Raw genomic sequence first — 27141 nt, 5'->3', positions numbered from 1 at the left:
CTGCTATTACTGTATAAATAAATACAGTTAATAAAAGCATACAGTGTTAATACAGTTAATATAGTAGGCACTTATTTGCCTTGTAGAACCTGAAATTTCCCATAAAACATGGACTACTTGTTATATTAGTATGTAAGTTGGCCATTTGTGTATCTTACAACTTGGTCACCTTGTAGTAACTTTACTTGTATGTTTTCACCGTTAAAATTCATCCTTGTATGATAGCAATCTAAAATTGACATTATTCTATATACTTAGGTACATTATTCCTTATGTTTTTATTTCTTAGAAACTTGTATTTTCCAAACGTCTTGGAGATTCTTGTATTTCAAAAACTCAATGGTTCCAAGGACAATGTGGTGAAAAATTATGCAAAAGCCAGAGGGAAGGGGTAATAAAATTTGTTAATTGGAGTAAACTTCTCCAAAATTAAAAGAGAAAGATTTCAAAATATTATGTATATTTACTGCGTTTCGTCAGAAGTATGAACAACAAGTGTCTGTTCTTATGGTTACCCTCACCAGATTATCTGTTATGTATTTATTAAGCTGTAGATGCCGCTTTTTGCCCTTGAATTAGCTTTATTTTTCTGGGGAACACTGAGATAATCATCAATGCGAACATATTTCTATTGCTGTGTTATTTAGCATATACCTATCTTCCTCGCCGAAAGAGAGACAGAAGTAAAAAATGCCGTAGAGTTTTTAGGATTTTAGGATGTAGGATTTAGATTTCTAGGCTTTCGACATCTATGGCCATTTATCCTGTCACGTATGAGGGATGAGGTCCCTCGGTAAGCACACTATGCAGGGAAAGGAAAAGAAGAAATGATTGGAGAAGGAAGGAAGCGGCTTGGGACCTATAAGTTAGGCACTACCCCAGCATTTGCCTGGTATGAATGAGAAAAGCTCAGGAAAACCTCATTCAGGATGGCTGGCCTGAAAAAGCTGTGTACACTTTTTCGACCGAGTGCCACCACTGCGTAGAGTTTTTGTGGCAGTTTATATATTGACTACTTCACGTCATAATGACCTAACGTCTATATAGCAAAGTGTAATATTGTATTATATTTTTATTTTGAAAACTTCTTTTACTTTATCCACTAATCATCAAATACAACATACTATATAAGTTAAGTAGAAATGAATTAGATCTATAATACCATAGATTAAATTTATTAGAGGTGGAGTTACCTTCCAACTAAACTATATGCATTTTCTGTAATTTGGCCACTTTTAGGTGGACCAATGCTAACCAACATATACGTATGTCTTGAATGTATATACTAAAAAGACTATTATTACAGTAATATACTATAAATGTAATTACTATGAATGTGATAATATGAGAACGAAAATATAAGAGGAAATATGAACATGTAAACAACTTGAAGCTGGTATTAGTATTTAAATGATGTCAAAATACAGATAAGAATGTTGATGAGTATGAACAAATCAAGCTAATTTAAGTGTCTGATCACTGCTGTACAACACTACTTTCCTTGTTTTGATCATGATGGGAAAATATTCCACCCGTTCAAATTCTTCATGACGTATGCGTTGATGAGGTTTCCTTACAATTGAAAATATAAATATATTTTTGCTCTTAAAAATCTGCTCATCCATTTCTCTTCAAAAGGTTTTGTTTTCACAACGTACATAAGCAACTTATGATTCAGGCTTGAAATAAAGATATCCAGTAGCCTAAGAGAAGACACATTTGTTTGATATGGATGCTTGTACTTATGGATAAGAATATACGATTTTTCAAGAGTAGGTAGTTAAGATTGTTTGAACAACACTGTACGTAATAGAACATATATCATAATAATATGAAACTGATTTTTTAATATATAAATTAGACTTTCTGCATTATTCCAAATTTTCATTAAGTTGGATATATTCAGAGCTAAAAAGCTTCTATTGTCTCAATTCTATCATCGTAAATTGTCTTGTATTTATCGTTATTTAAGAAATTAAAGGATATGATAGAAGGTATGAAAGAAGAGAAGAAAGAGTGGTATTGATGAATTGCGGCAAGTGACTCAGGCAGAGCACTTAATAATTATGCATTTACCTGAAGATCATGGAATAATTCGGGCTTTTGGACAAGCTCTTCCACACAGTCTAAACGGTTTGAGATTGTCTCTAGATCAGATGGTGGCTGAAGTAGATTAGCTCGAAGCAGTCTGCTACCACAAGGAGTTTGGCAGTTATTCAAAATCCCAAAAAGACTAAATTGGGGAGTAGAAGACTGAAGGCATCGCACCAATTCCAGACGATGTGCTGTGTCCATATCTGGGAACAACAAAGATATTATTTTTCCATTATTTATGTCTAACACTAAACGTAACTCTTGAGGATTTCGAATAATTAATAAGTTAGTACTTTGTTTTTGGCCCATTTTGGTTTGTTGAATTCGTTTTTGATAGAAATTTTGTTTACATTACACTATAGAGCTACAGCACCACTGTTGGACTTGAAACTGGAACAAACGCACGGTACATTTCTCTCTCCTTATCATGTGTGTACCTAGTGTCTTACCAGGAACATTAATGTAAATTTCCGTGGCAAAATTAGTATAAATTATTATAGCTAAACTAATTTTAACTGCAATTAGATTTGATACTACTGATACTTTATGAAAGAAATCTAACATTAGTAAAATGACCAAATGCATATTAAATGTAATTAAGACACTAAAAATTTTTAAATACATAAAGTCCAAACATACATATATTCAGCATTGGAGGTAGCATTGTGAAATTCAAATTTGCAGACCTACTTCCTGTGCGTGGAGTACCTGGTTCGAATCCCGGACAAGTAAGTTTGTGGTGGACAATATCGTTTCTGTGGATTTTCTCAGGAGACTCCCGTTTCCTCCCATATTCAATCGATACTTCCATCATCATTTATTTGTCTTAATCATCCGTCTCCCTTAGACTAAAGGGCATAATCATGAAACGTTAAACCGAAAGATTTCATTTCATAATTAGCAAGACCCACATTTTACCACACCACAACGATGAAAAGTTCTAAAACAATAATGTTAGCATATTTATTATAGACAAGTGAAATTTTAAAATTGGTATGCGATTTCGGAAGTGAGAATGCATGTAAAGGGAAATGACTAATGGCAATGTTGAACAAAATTTGATAAAAAACCATAGTTACTAATATATTTCTTAGTAGTTCTTCTCTATAGTTTATGATTTCTCCTCTCATGTGATTTCTTTATAGTTTGTTGAGAGATGTGTGTACTGGATTAGTGTAAGCCCGTCTTGAGTAAAAGAGGAAATTGATAGGAGGTGTTTTGTGTTATTTGCGGAAAGCACAAGGCATAGATATATATGCATTTTTAATTGATTGTATAATTCAATAGAGTTCCTGAGGACAATCCGTTAATGTCAGCATAAGAATAACCATAGACACATTCTTATCTCTTAACAGTTAGTCCACAATAAATGAAACGAAATCTTCGTGAGAAATGAAAGTTTTACGTCCTACGATTATGCCGGGTAGGGTAAAGGAGACGGAGATGATGAGAAATGAATGAAATGGTGGAATGAAGAAGGTGGGAGGAAACGGAAGAACCCCGAGAAAACCCACGCACATGGTGTTTGTCCACCACAAAGCTCACTAAGCGCGAGCTGGGATCGAACCAAGGACCCCATGCACCAGAGGTAAACGTTCTACCACTGAGCCACCGCGGCCCTTCGTCCATAATAACTCACATTCATTTGAAGATTGTATTATTTAAAGAAAGATAACTTATACTATGTACTACTATCCCGTTATATTTATTATAAACAATTCAAATATTCATCAACTTTTTAAAAATAACAACTACTACTACCGCTATTATTACTACTACCACCACCACCACCACCACCACTAATAATAATAATAATAATAATAATAATAATAATAATAATAATAATAATAATAATAATAATAATGATAATAAACATTTTTAACTTTGCATCTATCAAACTGTTTTAGAGAGCAAAATTATATTCTCTACGAAAGTTTTATAAAAGTCAAATAGATTTTTAATTATTGCAAACCAAACTTTAACTAGATTCTTAATGGAAGATAAGTTCACTAAACTGAGAGTAAATTTTAGTTCCTCACTACTAATAGTCTCACTTACCAATGACAGTTGTGTTCTGAGAAACCTGATACTCCACTTTAAGAGATTTTGCAGCAAACATTACATTGTGACTATATTCAACATACTTTAACAAAGCATTTGTTGCTGATAAGGCATAGTACCTAGAATAACATTCAATCACGATATACTGTAAATGAGAGATGCAGATATGAAAATCACTTGAGACACATATATGAAATAAACTAAGGACTAAAATATCACTACGACTTAATATTATGAGAGACCTTTGGCCTCATTTTCATATTTTAACTGAATCTAACTTTGGATTTTGGAAACAACAGATAGAGTGTAACTCAATTCAGAAAATAGCTTTAGTCCTAACGAAGTTTAAATACAGCAAGTAAACAAAAATTTTCAAAAAATAAAATATGATACTCACTGTCAAGCATTATAGTAAGTATTTAAAATATAATTTTTCTTAGTATATTTTAATCCTTTTGAAAGTTTTCTCATGTAGGTAGCATTTCTAATACCTTAGCTTGCAAAGTTTTAAAAAGATAAGAAAATATATTATGTTCAACTTTTCTGAAAAAGACATAAAGATTATGGATAATGGCCTATAGTAATAGTATTGTATCATACTATTGAGTCGTCATAATACAGATTATAATAACTTATTATATCAGAAATATCTACGAAAGGTTATATTGAAAACGAATTCAATATAACCTTTTATAACGATCTACGTCTGTTACCAAGTATCTGAGACTTTGTGTGTTTTTGTATTATGATATCAAATCTGAACCTGAATCGAACTCACACTTGCGTACTGAGCATGAAGTTCGGTGAACGCAGGATAACATAAGATTCCAAGAATATGTACATTTCCTTCGCAACTTTCAAAAGATTGCGTATTTGAATTTAGTGTTATAGAGTGTGGATAAGCCACATCATAAAATATATATATATATATATATATATATATATATATATATATATATATATATATATATATATATATATAAAATGAGTTGATCTGGACATGAATTTGGTTGTATTGAGGAGAATGTAGAGATTAAAATAAATATACTTCGCTGTTATTCATTAAAAGTAAATTCTATAGGTCAGAAAGTGCAAGAATCAGCATAAGTTCTTATGGAACAAGAAAAATACTTGACCTTTCATTTACGATTACCGTCTTGTTTCATTTTTGAATTAATTTACAAAATGCAGTATTTATTTATTTATGTATCGTCAAAAAGGCTCATGGGTAATCTTGCATACTGAACATAACGTTTATATAAACGAATTTTCCATTATAATATTGTATTCTTTTAGCATCACCATCATAACGCGTTTTTAATCTGTTTTTAATTGTATCCATGACAATGACTGGAAATTCAAATTTGGGTCAAACTAAAATTGGGTGCTTAAATCAGTATATTGTCATATAAGTTCGAATGCAAACTTACTTTAAATTAACACAGTTTTTGTGTTGTGAATAAACAGCTGTATGGTAATACGAATATTTGAGTGAATATGAGCAAAGTTCAACATGACATTTTTCTTACAAATCTCGATTGTCAATTTATATTTGCTCTTGTTTTGGAGGGTAGAAAAGTGAAAAGGTATTTTCTTTGACAAAAATAGTGAGGGGATAATCCTGTTTCCCTGATTCTGACACCATTGAAACAAATAAAGTATAACAGTAAAGTAAAGTATCTGTATTATTTACTTACTTTTCGGTAATAAGAATTTCCACTGATTTATATTCTGGTGCACATAGATGTTGAATCTGCTGTTGGCCACGAGTTTCGTTGAAGTGCTTCCTCTGAACAGTTGTTATTAATAGATTCGGAAATAACTCACGCAACTGATCCATTAATTTATTAGGTTTGGTAATTTCACAGAAAGTGTTCGGTATAAGCACCTGTTAAAAAATTTCAACGTTACATTTTCACGATAGGTACAATATGATTCCATAAAATATTATCTCATCGTTGGCTTATCATTTAAAGTTATGGTTAAAATAATAAACAAAACAGATTATAACAAGAAACGAGTGTAGACATTTGAAATTGTTCAGTACTTTAGTTATAGAGAAAGTTATTTTTTAATAAAAATAAAAGTTTTTGTACTAATAAAAATTACAAATACAGAAGTAAATACTCAAGTTGAACCCCGAAAATAGTATTCGTCTTTAATGAAAATGTAAAATACACGAACTTTCGCATATTTTTCAGTTACTAATAGGAACATCTTGCATAACCTATACTGTGTTTTCTAAAACTGCCACTGTTTTATATGATTGCTTCCAACTCACTTGACGAATCAAAGTGCAGTAGTTTCTTTCTAATTCTGTACAATTCAGCCAGCACGGTTTGCGTGAGACTACTTTAACTGAAAACCAGAAGTTCACTCATCAGGGACGTTGTTAAGGAATCTATGAGAGGGGAAGGCTGTCATCTGGCCATCTTCTGTCACGATAGGGAAATGTACTACAGAGGAAGTTGAATAAACTTAAAATCATGTTACCTGCTTGCTGATTGTTATTTCAGTGATAGTGCTCATTAAAGTATATTATTTTTCTTAGTCCGTTTCAAAGGCGCCGACTGAACATGAACAATTCCTTCACTATACGTATGGCAGAATCATCTCTGTAGGATATGTTAAAACTACATTGACAACATTTAAGATGATTTCTGATACCAAAATAAGACAAAAGTACAAACCAACAGAGAATAGAAGTGCTTCCTTTCGGCGCTATGGTCAATCGAAAATTTGTAGAAAAACTTCCGTCTATCCGTCACGCTAGTTTTCACGATTTCATACAAACGGGATAACATTTAAGAGTTACGTGTTGCACAATGCTATAGGCGAAATGATTTAATATTCTTAATAGACGACCCGAAGGCTTGGTGGTAACAGCTAATATTCATAACTCAAGAACGAAGTGTGGGAAAAGAACCGTAGGAAAAGAATTATTAAAACAAGTTGCCAATTTGGTTAAAGATGTTATATCGGTTAAACCTCTGGAAGAATCGTTTCATCAATCTATGCAAGAGGCAAGATTAAATTTACAAGGAAAAGCTGAACATAAGTTCGAAATTATGCTGGGAAGTGGATATCATAAACGAAAATGGGACGACTGCTCTCAGTTTGAGGTTGGCCTTCAAATGATCAACAACATCAATCCTATTAAGAGACGTAAATTATCACGTAAGAAGAAAAGACAGTTAACACCAACATCACTGGACATTTCTATTAATTCAACAATGGCTTTTCTACATCATCAATCATGGGTCTGTAAAGAGGGACTTTGATATTTTTTCAACACCAACACGAAGTGTTGTAGACAATCCAATTATTGGCTACAAACCAATTAGTTCAATAACTGAAAATTCACCAATAGAGTTTGTTGTGAGTTGTAGCCATGATGAATATATTGACTTGCCATAAATATTATTATACATCCAAACACAACTTGTGAAACCAGATGATTCCACTTTTACTGAAACGGATAAACCAATTACACCTGTGAATGATTTTCTAGATACCATGTTTAGCAAAGTGCAAATCTACTTGAACAAAAACCTAACATAATCATCCGTATGGTTCGTACCTTGAAAAACTATCAAATTATGGCGATGGAGCTAAAAATACACATTTACAAACATCAATGTTTATTCAAGATACTGCCCGTTATATGAATGCAACCACCAGTGAGAACAAAGGATTTTAACGTTATAAATTGACAAAACAGAGAATGAACATCTTCATTGCGACATTTTAAACCAGGATAAATTTTTAATTCACGGAGTGGAATCACGTGTGAAACTTATCCCTATCGAACCAAATTTTTGACTCATGGACAGTGAAAGTGATGTCAGTGCCAAAATGAATATCTTAGGTGCATCGTCGAAAGTAAAAAGTGTCAGCATTTGTCCTAGTGTCCAGTCGGCACATAGTAAAAGTTTACAATCTATACCTGCAAAGCATCCTCTGACAAAAGTTCAAATGAAATCATTTACCATCCCGAAAAATGTATAACCCAAAACTTTTGATAATCTGTTTATGAGAATTGTGCCAAATCGTATGATTTACATCAATTCAAGCATGCAGTGGAATAATTATCAGTAATCTGTTTGAATTTCAACATCTGAACACTAATTTCTTTACATTGTACTTTGATGGAAAAGCTGTACCTTCAAAACCATTACTGCACAGCTTTGAATAGTATCTGCACACTTCATCGTACCACATTCTGGTTCCACGATCAGGAATACATTTTACCAATACTGGAAATGTAAGTTCAAGGAATGACTATAAGAAAGGATATACACTATTTATGTTCGACCTTACACCAGATCCTTCTCCTGGAGATTGTCATTTCTAAAATTTGAAACGACATGGAGCCATCCGATTAGAAATACTTTCCAGGAAAAATTAACAGCACGTGCAAATTGATTGTGTATGGGGAGTTTTCATCACTACTAGAAATCGACCACAAGCGCAACATTATTCTGGATTTTTTAATACCAATGTACGTATAAGTTATTATTTCAATTCATTATTTTAAATCCACTACAACTAGCTAATGTCTTAAATGGAATTTAATTATTCATAAATCATTTTACAGGAATGATTGCCAGCAATGAACTGCCCCTACGCATTTCTCTCCCTCTAGACATCATTGTGAATATAGATCCAAAAACAAAATTAGAGCGCCATTGGACTGCAATTTATAGTCACAACAGAGGTTTGTGGAGAATATTTTGCTTTCTTTCCTTACGTATCGCAGTATGTTGCATTCTTAAAATGTCATTGCATTTAATATTATAAAATAACAGCATTCAAGTGCAAAGTTTAGAATCAACAGTATGAGACTATTATGCTTATTATTATTTATGCAATAAAGTCCAAGGAAAGTCCTTCCGTGAATTTCCATACATATTCACAGCGGTACCCCTTGTCAATGACAGTAGACCAGGGGCGGATAGGGCCACCGGGCGGCGCTAGGTACCCCCCTAATGAATCGCCCCCAAGAATCGACTAAACTTTTAATCGTGAAAATCGATGAGGTGTCGTGGAAAGAAGGCAAAGCTATTAAAGCAGATGCTGATGCCTACAAAAAGATAACATACTTATTTAGTGCCTCCAAACCTGCACGATTAATAACTACTGTCTGCCAACATACTGAATACCGGTACATTATTGAAATTAGCGATCCCGCTTCATTTGTTACAAATGCTACTGTCAGAGTAGAAAATGAACAGAAAAGTAGAAAATTAATGCTGAAATTAGTGCTCCTACCATATCAGCTACGAATGTCACTGTCAGAGTGGAAAATGAACGAGAAGGTTCCCCTTCCATGAGTTTTAAAAGTGGTACGCTTCCAACATCAGCTACGATTGTTGCTGTCAAAGATGAAAATGAACAGAAAACCTCCAGTTCTAGTGATGTTGATTTCGTACCGAGTTCAGTGAAAACATTGAAAAGCGTGATACAGCAGGGAACAGAGCAACGAACTCTTACGTACGTCCACAAGAGGATGATATCCTTAAGTTTTTGAGTTCCATCCCCATCAACCAAAATAAAGTATACCCTTTAATCCTGAGTTTGCTTATTAACGAGCAGATGGCACCAACAGGGCTTGGCTCCTATGTTGTCCTGCTCAAAATGCGATTTTTTGCAGCGTGTGCACAGCTTATTCTGCAGACTGTACAAACATGTTTCTTAAAGGTTCTGTAAGTGATGAACGTAACACTAAAAACGCTTATCAGCGAGTAAAAGAATACAAGCATTCCAGAATACATCAGACCAGCACTTTCTCATGGACAGATAAAAGAACGGTAGTATCAGGTTGAGAAGAACAGACAGGTAATGTATCGAGTTGTCGAAGTGTTGAAACTCATTGGCAATAAAAAAAGAAACAAACAAACAAAAAGAAACAAGTAAAGAAAAAAGAAAAAGGCTCACAGAGGAAAAGGAAATGAAACAGCCTGTACTGGAAGACACAGCTACAGATCATGGATAGTTTTTGGATATTATTCTTTTATTACGCAAATTTAATCCTCCGCTTAAAAGTAATTTAGAGAAGGTCATCGAGAAGAGTAAACTGAGTCATGTACGGTACACGGAAGTAAGCAGGATTGTGGTGACATAACTTTCAAAAAAAAAAAAAAAAACCCACAGTGAATTGTGTTTCGGATGCTATCGGATGCACTTATCAGACAAAATATTTTGAAAGAAGTCTTTCAAGCTGGAATGTTTCCTATTCTATTAAATACTACTCAACAGGCCAGTACTATATTGTTTTACGATATATGTTAATTGAAGAATTGCTGCCATTGTAAAATGCATTCTACCACAGGCAATTATCTTTGCGGCTCACTGCTGGAAATTCTGCAGAAAATGAACCTTGATATTAGAAGTGTATTGGAAATTCGACCGATGGCGTAAGTAACATGCAAGGAAAATATTCGGATGTTTCAAAACACCTATGATTAGTTAAATGTGTCGTGTTACGCTCATATACTCAATTTGTCATATGTGATCTGACAAAGAGTTGCATTGACTCTGTGTCATTGTTCTGCTAAATTAATGTGCGATATTTATGCGTGAGTATTATCTGCGAATGGGTATTTGGAAGATCAATTGTCAACAAAGGCATGTTACAGTTGTTGCGAAAAAAAGCTGTTGGAAAACGCCCTGCTTTGCAGAAGAAGTTTGGTAATTTTTCGAACCCAGAAAGTGTTTTGTACCTAGAGCTGACCATAATCATGAAGAAAATCACTTCTACAGAAAATATCAAACAAGAAGCTAGGTGTAAAGCACAAGAATATATAAAAAATCTTCTCGAATTTGAAACAATCCTGACAGCACAAGTGTTCCTAAGAATATTTCAAGTGACGACCCCTCTGTCAAACTATCTCCAAACACAGGTTATTGGTGTATTGTAGTGGTATCGAATGGTCAGATTACTCTGTCCCAACTGAAAGAGCAGAGAGCTTATTTTGAATCTGTTAAGAATGCAGCATTAAGATTTGCAGAATGGGTCAATAATAAATTTGAAGAATTAGAACGTGATTTCTTTATCTCTATTTACCTGTCGACAACTCACCTTCGGAGGTGGAAACGAATGTTTCCCTATGAATGTGAGATGAAGCTACTTCTGATCCAAGACCAGATACTGCATCGAAGCATTCAACACAATATTGGATACGTTAATTTTGAGTATTGCTTTAAGATTCAAGCAGAGAGATACTTTATGGATTGTTTGGACCCTAGAAATTTCAACCAAGTAAGAGAACTTCCAGACACGGCCAACGTCCAGACACGGCTTTCGATAAACTTACTCACCTTCTGAAAAAATTAGAACATAAGTTTCCAAGGATTATATAAAAGTCTTGTTTTGGACTTTTCAAGGAAGTGGAAATTCTTGAAAGTCAGTCTTGATGACAAGTACAACGAGAAGAAACAGCTGATTGTGCAAAATTAGAAGAAAATACATATCTTCAGATGCAAGGCGAGTGCAAAACGTGTTGCAAAAATTGTCCAATGTGCTTTCTTAATTTTGCAGATTTCTAATTTGTACAGTAATGTTTATCCAGGTTTGCTACTGCCCACAAATTTCTATTGACTTTACCCTAATTCAGATAACAAGTAAAATAAGTTTTTCAAAACGGAAATACCATGTCTAAGGAATATTTGGAAACTTTTATGTTGATGTCTATTGAAAAAGATTTCTTAAGGAATATTTGAATGAAAAAGTGATAGATACAGTAACATCAAAAAGTAGTACACTAAAACATCTACTAATTTTGTAATATAGTATACGTACTTCTTCAACTTGATGTAATACTTTGAACAATTCAGAATAATATGCTGATGAGCGAATATAAGGTTTTAATTGTTGTTAATATTATTGATTTACTGTAGAAAGAAAACTGTAACTTGATTTGTGACATTGAGAAGCTAATAGAGCTTGTGAAAAAAAAAAAAACGCCCGAGCCTCCCTAATGATGTCTACCCGCCCCTGCAGTAGACTACTTCAATATATCTCCCAAGTAAATTTATAATATTTATCTATGAAAATTTTTGTTTTATTTTTGTCATCAACTACCGCGTACAATTTCTATAACAAAATATTTTCTCGTTTCCTTTACATAATTCACGACATGAAGCTCTGCAAACCAGTGCTAGGTTACATGACATGTTATCACACATGACATGTTATCACAATCAAGAAGAATAAGAAGTCTACACAAGAAACATACATCGATGTGATACAAACTTCAAGAACAAATATGTGTATATGTGATTAAACATCTGCAATTTAACATTATTATTATTATTATTATTATTATTATTATTATTATTATTATTATTATTATTATTATTATTATTATTATTATTATTATTATTATTAAGTATTCTGCCTTTCGGCAGGTCCTGGGACTAGTGAGGTTTTTTCTTCAATTTTACATTTGGGCCTGCAAACGTTTCTCCCACGTTTCTCGATCTTCAGCTTCCTCTTTTAACGCCCAATATTTTCTTCTATTCCTCAAATCGTCGATCAGCTGTGTTCTTCTTCTTTCTATTTCACGTTTTCCTTCCATCGTTTCTTCTATTGCGGTGTGAAGAATACAATTTCTTTGCAAGATATGTCCAATTTAATTGGCCTTCCTACGAAGAATGCTGGCTAGAAGTGTTCTCTTCTCTCCTTCCCGTTTTAAAACATCTTCGTTTGTTGCTTTGTCTGTCCATTTTATCTTCTCCATTTTCCTCCAACACCACAATTCGAAGCTCTCCAAATATTTATTTTCTAACTTCCGTAATGTCCAAGTCTCTGAACCATACCGTCCAATGCTCCATATATAGCATTTGACCAATTTCTTCTTAAATCCAATATTGAGCCTGCTAGTTAAGAGTGATCTTTTCTTGTTGAATGCTTCTTTAGCTATGGCATTCCTTGACCTGATCTCTTTGGTGCAGTAAGCGTCTCTCGTCAAAATACTTCCCAGATACTTGAAATTATCGACCTCTTCAAGTTCTCTTTGTTCTACTCTGATCCGTAAGGGCGTGTTTCCACGGGATATTCTCATGACTTATAAAACATTGTCGACATCTTAATGTAACAAAAGAAGAAGAAACTAAAATGAATAAAATATAATTTGTGGTTATCTAAGTATTTTTATTTCAATTACAATCCAAAGGTATAATATCAATAGTAAATATTAAGGGATAGTTTTAATACGGATCAAGAAATGAATTAATCACACAAATATACACGAGTTCTATAGAACGTTTGTCAAATTTAAGAATGAGTTATTCTAAAATTTAAGAGGTGTACATTATAGTCTTATGCAAATTTGAATATTAACGATTTTACGTAGTGAGTGCGAAAGAACGAGGACCCTGATCATGAATCTTAAGGTACATTTAAAATCTTCTCCTTATACAGAAAACATGACTAGTTTAATTTTAACTACAAAATAACGTCACTTGTTGCTTATTGTCTGTCTATTTTTGACAATTTTAAGGTGGAACACCACCCGGAAGTCAGTATAAGTATTAGTTCATTGCCTTAACCAATGCGTAACGAAATGACATATATTATAAGTATTGCACTATAAAATAGAGTTATGCGTCAGCTACAACTAAGATACCGTTTTTTGTGCTTATGTATTCTGTTGTCTAAAAGAAGAAAACAAGTTGGACTAACCAAATTTACAAAGGTACGTATTTGTGTCCTAGAGAATATTTACCAAATTTTTTTGACAATACCCAATTTAAAGGGGTGATCCTATTTATCCTTCTCTAAAATTAAGAGGAACGCACCGTGATGTGTCTCCTATTCCAGAGAACGAGTCACGAAATACACACATGTAATCATACTATGTAATGTATCATCAAAGGGGATAAATTAGGTCAATAGCTTACCTCATGGTACGACGTATTGCTTATTTATTTATTTTACATTTTTTCCCATAGAAGAGGATGAGCAAGACGATCCAAATTTACAGTGGTATATATTTGAATCATAGAGAAACATTTATCAAATTTTGTTTCTTAATAGTTCCTAAATTTAAGAGATGATCCTATGTACCCCTCCCAAAATTTAAGAGAAGTGCAAAAGTGTAGTAATGTCTTATGAAAGGAAAAACCCCTATACTCAATCATATAACCATGTAAGATAAGAAAGTCTCATCAAAGAAGATAAAATAGGTTTAAAAACTCCGATATTTCTAGGAATTTTTACATTTCTAGGAATTTTTTTTACCCATAAAAGAGAATAAGATTGAACCCGAAACTTTGAGAGGTACATATCGCGGTCCTATACCACCATGCCAAATTATTAGTGTTGACAGTTTCCAAAATTGAATGGGTATTCCTATGTACCCCTCCCGATATTTGAGGGATGGCTAATATATCCACTGCCAAATTTTAGAGGGGATGGTCCTATGGATCCATAGGTCATTGCCCCTGGGCCAGACTCCTAGGTTATTGATCTTGGGCGACCAAAACTTTTTGCTGACTCGGCTAGTGCATGTCTTCCATTACTACTTGAGCACACATAAATATTTTCAACCAACTAAATTGTTGAGCTTCTAAATTTTGAATTGATAAGTGATGGTAAAATATTTATTGTTGTTCTTATTACGGTAGTTAGTGTTGCCGACGAGACGAGAAATTTCTAGTCTCGTCTCATAAACGAAACGAGAGTTGGGACGAAAAGTTCATTGTAAAATTCGAGACGAGACGAGACGAGAAATTTCTGGAGTCTCGTAGGTAACACTAGTTCACCCAAGTCTTAGATTTCAAACACTGTTAAAGAGCTCCTCCGTGGCTAAGCGGTTAGCGTACGCGCCTTTGGCGTGGGAGACCCGGGTTCGATTCCCGGTAGGAGCTCATGTGGTTCATATTCCACGTTAATCAGTAGGTCCACGTCTCATATAGCTTCGCTGCTGAACGGGACGTTAAACTCAAAATCAACTCAACTCAACTCAAACACTGTTAAAATGTTACATGATTCATAGTAAAAAGCTAGAGTATGAATTGATAAAATGATTGTACAAACACAATGAAGAACACTCATCAACTTTAAAGATAAACTAAATCCTTCCACACTATAGTTCAATAACAATGAGTGGACTTCTCGTGACGCAGAAGGATTTCGATAACTTCTAGACGAAATGAAGAAGGAAAACATGGTATGCATTTTGTACATAAATTTACAAAACAAGGTGAGAGATATTTCGAGACAAGACGAGAAAAGCTTTTCGAGAATTGAGACCAGACCAGAAAGAATTCTTTGAAAATTGAGACGAGAATTTGACAAAAAATTACTAGACTCTGTGATGATTTCAGAACATTTCCCCCGGGGGGAATATTAATACGCAGGGGGAAGAAAAGTACAAACCACAAATGTCCTACAACAGTTCCCGCTATAATTCTTACTTGAAGAAGGGGCATAAATATATTAATCTACTCTGGAAAGGCCGACAAAAATTGTGAAAAACTATTAAAAATATTTTTCAGTTAAAGTTTATTAACAGAGAGCAAATTTTTAAATTTTAGAAAGCTGGGTTGTCAATATTCCTATATCTATATTTGAACTGACAATTCAAAAGCACACACACGCACAAATAATAGCAACCTACATTGAGCATGAACGAGGATACACTGAGAAAAATAAATGGTAACCTAGTGGGGGTTAATGGACAATTTAGCTGCTAGAACCAGTTAATAATTTGTAACAACCCTTCTGAGACAAAAAAGGTTAATTTTACGAGGTCGCCGGTAATCAATCAAGAAAGGTTACTAGAAAATGTGTAGAAACAATCCAGTGTTTGGTTGCTATTAACCTATAAAATAGGTTAGAAGAAGGTAACCAATTCAAGAAGGTTAATTTAATTTAAAACACTGTGTTGTTATCAACCGATTTTCACACAAGGCAAATTTAACCCTCCGAAACTTGTTTACTGGTAACACTGCATTACTAGAAGTACAAACAGCAAGGTCGCCATTTGCAATTTTAAGAACGAAAAGTTTTAAGAAGTATGACTACATCCGAAGGAATAGGAAAACAGTTATTAAAATATGGATTCTACATAAATTAATAGAGAAATGTGAAGGAAAGTTTATTTACGGAGGTTTATGCATATTCTGAGATTTAAATGAATAAAATGTTATGTGACATGTTTCTAGTACAAATATCCACACTAGATGGTAGCACTACTAGTTATGTAATTGTCGTCAAATAATTCACACACTCGTAACAATAATTTTGTAATGTGTTCAGGAAACATAATGCGTTTTACGTTGCTTTACGGTACAAATATCAAAATCCTTTTACGTCTTTGCTTGTAGGGAAGAGTATCACCCAAACAAATTCTCACTGTTAGTTGATAAATACTTGTGCTATTGGTGGCTTATAAGGTTAGGGCGTTACCCTTTAAACGGGATGACGAAAAAAAAAAAAAAAAAAACAAGTACATACTACCAATGAAAATAAATTGAGGTAGTTATTATCTATTTTAGTATTGTATTTTTTGATGTGCTCGTGGCTGAGTGAATATCTGTTACTGTTATTTATTAAATAAGTTATACTAATCAAAATACACGGTTACAACGTTGTCGCACCCTGTTTCGTGAACCGAGCAGTCGGTTATTCCAACATACTAACAAGGTTACCGGTTACAGGCTATGATAGATAGTGGTAACTACGTGATCGGTTAGCGTACCCCTGTGAGTTATTACACTGTAACCTAGCAATGTTAACCTGTAACGCAAGGTAACGATCACCTTCTCTCGTTAACCTTTTTGGCTTGGCTGCTGGGACACACGACTCTGTTGTCTATATATTGACAAACTAACTTGGTTACTGTCCACCTTTTTCTTGTTTACTAGTAACCTTTCTTTTTTTTCCGTGTATGACGTAAGGAAATTTTGATAATATATAAAGAACTTATACATTATTCTGATCATTCTTACAGCATATAATTGTGTCTCATACAAGTAGACATATCTGTACAATAGTTACAAACTTGCATATATTATAAATATTCAACATATTAATAATAGATAATACATTATTCTTAAAAATTCTTAAACTTAACACTGTTCTTAAACTTCGCTAATAGAACTCCAACTGACCAAAGCAGTATATATTTTAAGATTATATATCTGTGTTACATAGCCGAAACTGTAACACAGATATGTAATCTTTTTAAACTCAAAATCAACTCAAGTTATAATATATATGCTGCTTTGGTCAGTTGGAGTTTTATAAGCATTCTTAAATTTTCCACAGCTACAATGAATACTTTACAGATCTTAAACTTCAAATTTCAGTATTTCCATTTTCTTTCTAACTGACAATAACGCAATTAAAGGCAATAAATGGCTATCAATATGCAAAAGAAATATTAACTGAAAAATCTACAGCATTGAAAATGTTTAATTACAGTGAAAGACAAATGTCGAGCTAGACTAATTTAACTGATAAAACGTACGCACAAATTCTGTAAATGAAAATGATTTATTGTATATGTTAAAGAAAGCTTTGTTGAGTTTCACAAACTCTACTTCAAATTATTACAAAATGTAACAAATTAGAGCAGTCACAGTTTTTTATTTGTATAGTCGAATGTGTCTGGGTTTCTTCACAGCATACCTGTTGATAACCTTGTGAATAAAATCTTCTGTAGGCTCAATGTCTCCGATTCATACTTCTAAACATGACTGAAGAGTATCTTGACCGATACGATTTCGCAATTTTGTCATGATTCTGTTCATAGTACTGAATGACCTTTCTACAGTAGTAGTAGAAACAGGGATACACAACACACACTCAGCCAGAGGTTTAAGAGCCTCGTAACCAACACCAGCTTCTAAAATAAAAGAAGCAACATTTGTTCCAGAATCTTCAAATTTGCTGCGTGTAACATATTTGAAAGAACCTACATCCTCAACGACAGCATCAACAACATTAATTCCAAATATAGCACAGAGTCCTTTACATTCAATCTCACTGAGGTGCTAAAATGTATCAAAGTTTTGAAAATACGCACTTAGTTGAATCAATTTCATGGCCTTATCATTGAATCTTTCTTGCATTTCATTAACGACACTCTCCACAAATTGTTTTGCACTCTTTAAACACCTCACTTTATGTTCGTCAAAACATAGACTTTTGACATCTGATGCATCTTCCTCAAGTTTCTTGATTTTGTTATTCATCTCATTTTCTTTATCCCTTGTAGCGCAAAAAGAGAGATGTTCTTTAAATGCTCTACAGTTCCAAATACAAGAGCAGGAAGAAACGAAAGTTTTATACTTTCCTTTTGTGAAAGTTTGCTGAGGTTACTAACTGCAATTAATGTCTCATCCACAATCACCAAATCAATAATAAAACTGAAATTCATCATTTCTAACAAAATTTCTCCTGCCAAAGTAGATAGATCAGCTCCATCCTTATGAATCTGATCACATGCTATTAATATGGATTTGTAGCAGACGAACACAGCGTGAACCGTACAATAATGACTAAGCCAACGCACATCAACAGCTTCGGGAACCATTATCACAGGCTTTTCCAAAACTTTCTAAATTTCATGTAGAATTCTTTCTCTTGTCGGAGAAGCATGAAAGAGTTTATATATATCTTTTACAACATGCAAAATGCGCTTGATAATCGGATGCTTGTTTCTACGATTTGTGACAGCGATTGACAAAATGTGTGCTGTACAGTGCATATACGGTATTTCTTGTCCTTTTTCCTTCGAAAGTGGAGTACGAACACCATTAACACAACCACTGAAGTTAGCTGCCCCATCAAACGAACAAGGTATTACATTTTCATTACAAAGTTTACGCTTTTTTAATTCATTATTAATCGTCAAAAATATTGACTCAGTGTCTGTACCTCTTAGATCAACCATGCACAAAAATCTCTCTCGAACTGCAAAAGAAACTGAGTGAACATAACGCACACACAATGACAACTCACTCTGATTTTCAATATTCGTTTATTCGTCCGTCATTAGAATAACGTCTATTGCGAAGAATGAATTCATCCTGACTGTCCCAATTCAACTTAAAGGTACTGAAGCTGTATTTCTACTTGAATATTAGAGCGTTTACTTTGAAATTGAACTCATTTCTCAAGATCACTGTTATTTTTTAGGTTAATTCCATTTGTGACTTACACGACAAAAGACGCAGACGGCAGTAAATATTGTGTATTAGAAAAGTTATAAGATATTTTCATGGGCAAGTTTTAGGTTATAAATAAGGCGCAATAAGTCCTTCATTCATTTTTATTTGCAGCTTTTAAATATGTAAACAAAATGGCTGAAACAAGTCTCTATAAACATATTCGTGACTTACACGACAGTAGGAGACATCGTGTTTTGAATAACGGTTAACTATTTGAAAATTCTGTTCTTCTATTGCTTCAAGGAAACTAAAACTTTTTGTATATATTAAGTAGATACCAAGCTACAAGACGAAAAGAAAATTATTATATTTTCTGTATTTATTTTAAAATATATGCCACAAATATAACGTGACGTACACGACATAAATTTGTGACTTACACGACAAGTCTAACATCATGTCTTCGTTTAATTACACTTTCAAAATCTATTGGCAGACAGAGTGGCACTAATGATTTAGAGAGATAAAAGGAAGTTAACAGTTCTTTTATTCGAGCAAAATTTGTCAAATTCTAATTTATGTCTGTGATCGACGTCTGTTAATGCAACATAGGCCTAATCTTTCTGTTGCGGCCAATAAAATTCTTTATCTTGATGGTAAAGGCGAAGAAATGTTACATACAGTTCTTCTGATTCTTTTCTCGACATGTAACAAATATTTAATAGTTCTTTTTCCGACGAAGGGTACCAATACCCTGTCTCCAGTAGAGTGTTTTCATAACTTCTTCGCTGCGTTTATTCCCTTCATATGCGCCAATGAACTGTTCTGGAATGAAATCAACTTCCTTCGTGGTGAAGAAATATCTTAAATGAGAGAACATTCAATAGTATACGCTGAAACAATAAAAGTAGTGATAGTTTCGTGTTTTTGGAATATTACATATTTCTTTCTTATGATGTTTCCATTGGCGCATCAACTCAAAAATTTTTGAAGTAATACTCTTTACTACAGTATATTACATTAATGTTCGGACATAACTTGCGTGCTCTCTCAATAAATTCTAAAGCAGATTGAGGATCAATTTGTCTTTGAGAGCCTTTTCCATAGTTCGTAGCCGAAAAATGCCAAGACATTTCAACTTTCTGCAATGTTATTGAGCAAAGTGAATAGTGTTGTACACCATCATCAGACTGATAATTCACATTGTTGATCGGAAAACCGGATGACGCCCTTCAAAACCTTCCATAAGTGTAGAATTGAAACAAGAAACTGCAAATATATCTTGATGCATACAATCAGACATAATTACGCACGAATCATGTTCTGTGGTTTCATTGTCTTCAGGAAAATATATTATTGCAGTTTACATAGTATAACTGTGTGATATCCAGTGAGCGGTTTGTATCTTTTCTTGGCACATAAAATAGTAACTTCCACTAAAATCCATTTGATGCAATATCATTCTTTGCAACTTCTTTATTTCCGCTTCCATTCAGCTTCTGAACTAGATATATCTGAAAACGCAATAGAAAAGACGAGTGTTACATATCTGACATGTCCTAATTTCATAATCTTAAAGTAAACTTTGTTGTGACTTACATATTTTCGTTTGAATAAGCATGTTTTCTATCAAGGAAGCGTGACAGAGTAGTAACGTGCTAGATTTGGCTCGGTAGGTTGCGGGTTTAAAACATATAGCTGGCAATCCTGACTGAGGTGTTCCTCATTCACACCAGGTAAATGTCGAGATGATATCCTTTTAATAGGTCTGAACGAATCCTTTCCCACATGCCCACCTCCGTTCTATACCGGCCTGAGCTTTAGATGCCTAAAGGCAATAAATACCAATTTACAAGCATGTTTCCAAAACAACGAAAGAGTACGAGAAAAACAATTACAGTATTAAAAGTATGTGAAGCAAGAAACTTCGGAACCATATATGCCGGCATTGTTCCAGAGACAATAAATACATCCTGTCACTTAAAAAAAAAAAAAAACCTTCTTTCTAGATCACATTGATTCATATTGTTTAATTTTTCATTCATTTGTTACATTTATATTCCAGTCAGGTATACTTTATACCCATACTTCATAATATTGCTTTTATCCTCCATATCTTTCATTCTCTTACACTAAACATGACACCTAATACATTAATTGAGTTATCAATTCATTGTTTATATGTTTTACTGCAGTTAGCTACTATTGGCAATGTGGGAACATTGCAACAAAATGTGACTTACACGACACGTATAATGTGAATTACACGACAGGAAAAGAAATGTGACTTACACGACATCTTATATTTTGTATTTAAAAGAGTTACACATATTATTTCGGGACTTTCTACACGGCCTTTGATTACCGTCTGACCAAATGAAGAAAATTTAGAATTACAGCTTTTTTGTTTACTTATGTAATATATAAATACATAAACTTATTTATGTTTTCTTGTGACTTACACGACAGCCTACTTGAATAAATCAATTATTGTAATTTTCTTGCTATTATTAAATTATGTGCAAAACAATGTCACTGATGTAAACACAAACATTATCTTAATAATTACCATATGCGATCTTCACTTACCTACAGGAATTAGCAGGAAAAAACTTTGTGTTAAAATCCAATTGTAGGTGCGATATTCTGCGACATGAAAGTGGCCATATTTTACCTCCTGCAGAGCCATCTACAGGTCAACGTTGGTATCATCTTGTTCATGTATGAAAAATTCAGCATTCTTAAAAATGAATTTTAATATTTATCTAGGCCAAGGTGAAACTTCAAATTTTCCCTTCGTAGGGTCACTTACCGCGGAATTGACCTTTAATAAAATCTTCACTTGCGTGGGGTGTTTCCTCCATGACCAAAAAGTACACACTTTGAATGAACATACGTGAAGTCTGTCGATTCACCTCTTTTTCTTTTTTACTTTGCTGAATTATTTGTGACCGGATAGGAGTTTTTTTAAGCCCTTAAATTCTATCATTCTCCATTGAAACGGCTTTTGTATGCTTTTCTGAGTGGGAATGTTTTTCTAATTTTCCATTGTTTCTGTTGCCTTTCGAAAGTTAGCGAAAGATACGTTAATAAATACTCCACCTGTTTTTTGTAGAGCTTCTAAATCATTCCTTAAATGCTCTCACAAAGTTTACAGTAAAGAAAGCACCACCTCGTGCACGATCAAAATATAGCCAACTATACTTACTTTCCCCATTTTCTTTAATATTTGAATTCCCGTTCAACGTCATACTTACTTCAAAATGGCCTCGACTCAACATCACCGCTCACTGATATTTTAGAAGAAACAACTGGAATTGATTTTGCACTGTCAACGTCACTGCGAATGTTGCCGGTTGTAGAACATGGGTCACATTCAACACGTCGTCGTTGTTTAGAAAAGATAATAATATCAGTTGTTTCAACATTTTAGCAAGATGAAATGTCAACTGTTTCACACGCGTATTAACTCTTCAAAATATGTACCACAACACCACACACACACAGGTAGGACTAATCAAACACTTACGCCATCTCCCAATTTAGTTACAAACTCGAATCATGCAATAATATGTGTAAATTTGCGATACATCTTTTCTTCCGCTAGAATCAGTAGACAATGACAGGTTGGCCGTTGGCTCACCTAAGCTTAGGTTGCTACTCGATAGATCAAAGTATTATTTTATTTTCAACATCCTTACGCCTTTTTCTTTGTTTGTATAATATAATGATATTATAGAATGAATTAAGAGAAATAATTCTTTAGTAATCATAGTTTTCTTTTTAATTTAAATATATTTATTACTAAGCCCAAGTAGACAAGTTCTCACCAAATAATTATAAGGGGAGGACTGAAGCACCCGGCGGAAATTTTGTAGCTCCGGGGGGGAATTCCCCCTGTCCACCCTGAAATCATCAGTGACTAGCAGGCCCGCAACCAGCCACAGAGGTTTCGGAGGGCCATGGATATATTAGGGGGGGGGCAAGTCATTAAAAATTCTCTTACACATATCTAAATTGTGTTTTTGTTGAGGTCTGGAGGGGACACGAAAAGTTTAGGGGTCAGGCCCCCCGTAGCCTCCCTCTGATTGCGGGCCTGCTGACTAGACGTGAAAATCTTATTTCTCGTTTTCTCTCGTCTCGTGGGTAACTAATAATAATGTAAGTGTTGCAGCACAATAGTCTCAATCTTTTAAGTCTACGTTTATTTTTAACGATTCTTATATGATATTTTGTATACATTATTAAGGATTGATACTTTATTACGAATTGATATCCATATCAATTTAGTCAATCAGGCGCGCACCCATAAATTTTTATTGGTAAGGGTCCAGGCTTTCGGGTTGGGGGAGAAGACCAATACTATAACCACTACGTCTATGTGTAGGGATGTACACGAATCAAGACAAGTCTCGAATTTCGACTCGACTCGACTCGTATTCGAGTCGAAATTCAAGTCGAGACACGCTTTGTAAAATTCGAGACAAGTCGAGATAAACGTATTTCTCGACTCAAATTTTCGAGTCGAGACACGAGTCAAGTCGAGACTGCTCGTAAAAATCTCGACTCGACTCGAATGTCTCGAAAATCTTTCTATATTTTTTTAATATTATTTTGAAAAAAGTATTCATTCAAAAACAGCCTTAAAACCAATTCAAGTGAGCATCCATGCATAGGCGTAACTTAGAGTGGCGACTGCCCCCCCCCCCAATTTTTGAAGTTTGTTAGGATAGTCATCCAGTGTTATCTATGAACTGACCTGAAGCGAATACGACACCGTTTTGCTTAATTTTATGTTTTGTTTCACTGTAGGTCTTTAGACGACTAACCAGGCCAAAAGAAGGGAGGGGCAAGGAAGTGAAAAGACAGCGATCCTAGCCTGACAAAAGGTACCAGGTAGAACTTCAGTCACTCAGTCAGGATGGCCGGTTGGAACTGAGTTCTTGGCCATGCTTCACCTTTTCAATGCTATTCGTCAGGCATACACACTGCCCAGAGCTTAAAGTGACTTCAGTGAATAGCCGCCTCGCCAGAATGCTTATCCACAGCGATTTGCGAGAACGTAGTCAACAATGAAAGCAAATAATCCCTGATCTGGTTTGATAAAGCATATTAATAGCCGTTCCTTAGACGAAACTAAAATTTTAATTAAAAATTAATGCACAATGTTGGTAAAATGACAAGTGTTGCACACGAATTAAATTCCAACAACAGGCTGATTTGCCGGAACGCAGTACCTGCGCGTTCCGGTTCACTTTAAGCCCTGAAACTGCCTCTGTACTACTAGCTGGGTAATTGTCACTCACTTTCGATGTATGTGATCTGAATTGGTTCACACCTCACTTTATTGCCTTTTTCGCTTTTAGACATTATATGTTCCTCTACGACGGTAATAATAATTTATAAACTGTATTGTCACATTCAGGATTTCTTTATTTTTCTGTTACATCAGAAATGCTTGTAATTTGAATAAAGATAGGACTTATTCTGAACATGTTTCTTTTTGGGGGGAGGGGGAGCATCACAGAGCCAGTGTAAAATTGTGATTGAACTATATCTGAAAGTAATTTGATCATGTTCAGAGATGTTCATATACCTTCTCCCTTACTGATTCTGGCTGTTTCTTAGGCAATGGACAATTATTAAAAATTTTGCCTTGTCTATGCTGATATTATTATAAAATGTTCGACTGTAAACTGTCTTTAAGTCTGAAAAAGTTCTAGAATAACAACCGGAATCGAACTCTGATTTTAACCACATCTGGTAATGTCTTGCAATAAATGTTTTGCTACATCCATCAGGTCAGTGAACTTTGAGGGTGTTGGAGAAATGGATGCGATGTACGTTGATGGTCAAAGGAAATACAGGTTGATCTGTTGTCTGGGATACAGGGTTGCTTTATAAGGATAAGCAGAGACATACAGAACTCGGCTCTTTCTCGGAAATCTTGTGGTCTTAAATACAAAAGATATTTTATTGCTTTCCCTGTAAATCACAAAAATAGCAGCATCTGGTATTGTTGTAAAGAGGAAAGGGAGAACTGTACAACAGTTTTGAAGAATACTGAACTGGTAAAAACCTTATGGGGTTAAAATACTATTACGGTTCTACTATTTTCTCATAGGTACTTTGATTTATTGGCGAAAAACACTTCAGAATACAAGTATTTTGTGATAACAAGTTCTACCATTAAAAATATTTTTTTTATTGTAATAACTTCCAAAATAAGCAAAATTGGTGAAAAAAACAGAAATCAAAAAGTGTTACGTAACGAAGAGAGGGAAGAGGGTATGGCCTTGTGTTACGAAGTGTGACAAGGGGAGGGAGAGGGTTAAAATTGGTAAAAAAAAATAGCGTTACGTAATATGTGGACGGTCCCTGTTTGTGAAAATATTCAACGTAAAAGAGAGAACTTAAAACATTTGGTAACATTAAAATCTTTGAGCGACACTAGATGGAACTGTAAATTGGAAGCTATTCATGCAGTTTTAGGAAATTTTGGACCAGTAGTTGAAACTTTAGAGACAATAGCAGATCACGATCAAAGTACGGTCCAGACGCGTATTCCCTGTTAAAAAATGTTCATGACTTTTTATTTCTGTTTTGTCTTGAACTGATGAGACGTGTTCTTGAATATACGAATCAACTGTCCATGCACTTACAGAATACACATGCCAATTTTTCTACTGTGAAAAATTTGTCGCAAGCCACTATCTGCAGCCTTCAGTCCTTCCGGAGTGAGAAAAGTTTCAATACGCTGTGGACAGGAACAGAAGAAATTGCAGAAACCATTGGATGCAATGCACCGAACGTTCCACGAAGAAGAATCCCACGAGCATTGGATGGTGGTGAAACTTCTTCCGAGTGTGAGACAGCAGCTGAATATTGCAGACGCGAAGTGTATTATCCGGATATTGACATCCTTGTGGCAAATATTAGCAATAAGTTCAAAGAAAATGATATGCAGGTTCTTCATTCCTGCCACGATGTGTTGAAACAACATAAGCCATCAACAGAAAGTATTACAATTGTCAGCAACACCTACAAAATCCCCAAAATTGAGCTGACATCAGAGTTAACAATTTTCTTCAATTTGTGTGCAGAGAGACAGACTGAAAATGATTTTTCATCGCGTCTAAATTTGTTTTCAAAATTGAACCTTTACGAATGCTTCCTAAACTTGAACCAAGTTTATAAGATTTTTCTAACCGTGTCTGTCAGTTCCTTTTCAACAAGTAAACGTTCCTTTTCGTGCCTGAGACGGCTAAAAAAACATACGTTCGTAACACTAGGGTCTATGGGTCAAGAAAGACTTCGTAGTTTAGCTGTGTTGTACATAGAAAGGTCTTAAGACATTAACGTTTCTCAGATTATCGACAAATTTGATTCAGAAGCAGCACTTCAAGGAAGGCGGCTGCAGCTCCATTAACAGTTCAAGTCCAGTTTCCATATCATTACATTTAGTGGTAAGTGAAATATTAAATTATTAAATCAAAATTATAAATGTGATATTTTACTGGCTAATATTTGAATTTCCTAATATTGTGATTTCCTTGTATTATTGATAAGCAGTATTTCTTTCAGAGGGTGAGCATGGGCTTCCCCCTGCATACACACACACTCAAGTGCAAAATATCGTTCAGGCATATTTTCAGAGAAAATCAGGATATCAAGAGACATATGTTTAACTATAATATCCTTCTTTACTTTTAAAATACCCTCTTTGGAGATTTTTTCTGAAAGAAACACTATTAATGTGCTGGGGTAAACGAATACGTAAATATTGTGCTGATAGGTTGTTACAGGTAACAACATTTACGCTCAGGTCAATATGAGAGATTGGGCACAGATCAGGGAAAGATT

At 34.3% G+C, this 27141-nt stretch overlaps 1 protein-coding gene across 1 annotated transcript in view; it reads right to left on the bottom strand.

Moving 5' to 3' along the window:
* The window catches only part of LOC145694702 (mutS protein homolog 4-like), a 67370-nt gene that overhangs the window by 22998 nt on the left and 17231 nt on the right, over positions 1 to 27141 (bottom strand). The window contains exons 5-7 of the mRNA XM_081771228.1: positions 5853 to 6043; positions 4153 to 4274; positions 2077 to 2297 (exon numbers count right to left, since the gene is read on the bottom strand). Coding sequence (XP_081627354.1) covers positions 2077 to 2297; positions 4153 to 4274; positions 5853 to 6043 — 534 coding nt within the window. The remainder of the gene's footprint in view (positions 1 to 2076; positions 2298 to 4152; positions 4275 to 5852; positions 6044 to 27141) is intronic.

Source organism: Thermobia domestica, chromosome 9 (assembly GCF_964235325.1).
Source record: "Thermobia domestica chromosome 9, izTheDome1.hap1.1, whole genome shotgun sequence".
NCBI classification, from domain to species: domain Eukaryota; kingdom Metazoa; phylum Arthropoda; class Insecta; order Zygentoma; family Lepismatidae; genus Thermobia; species Thermobia domestica.
This window is presented reverse-complemented; position numbering and strand designations above follow the sequence as displayed.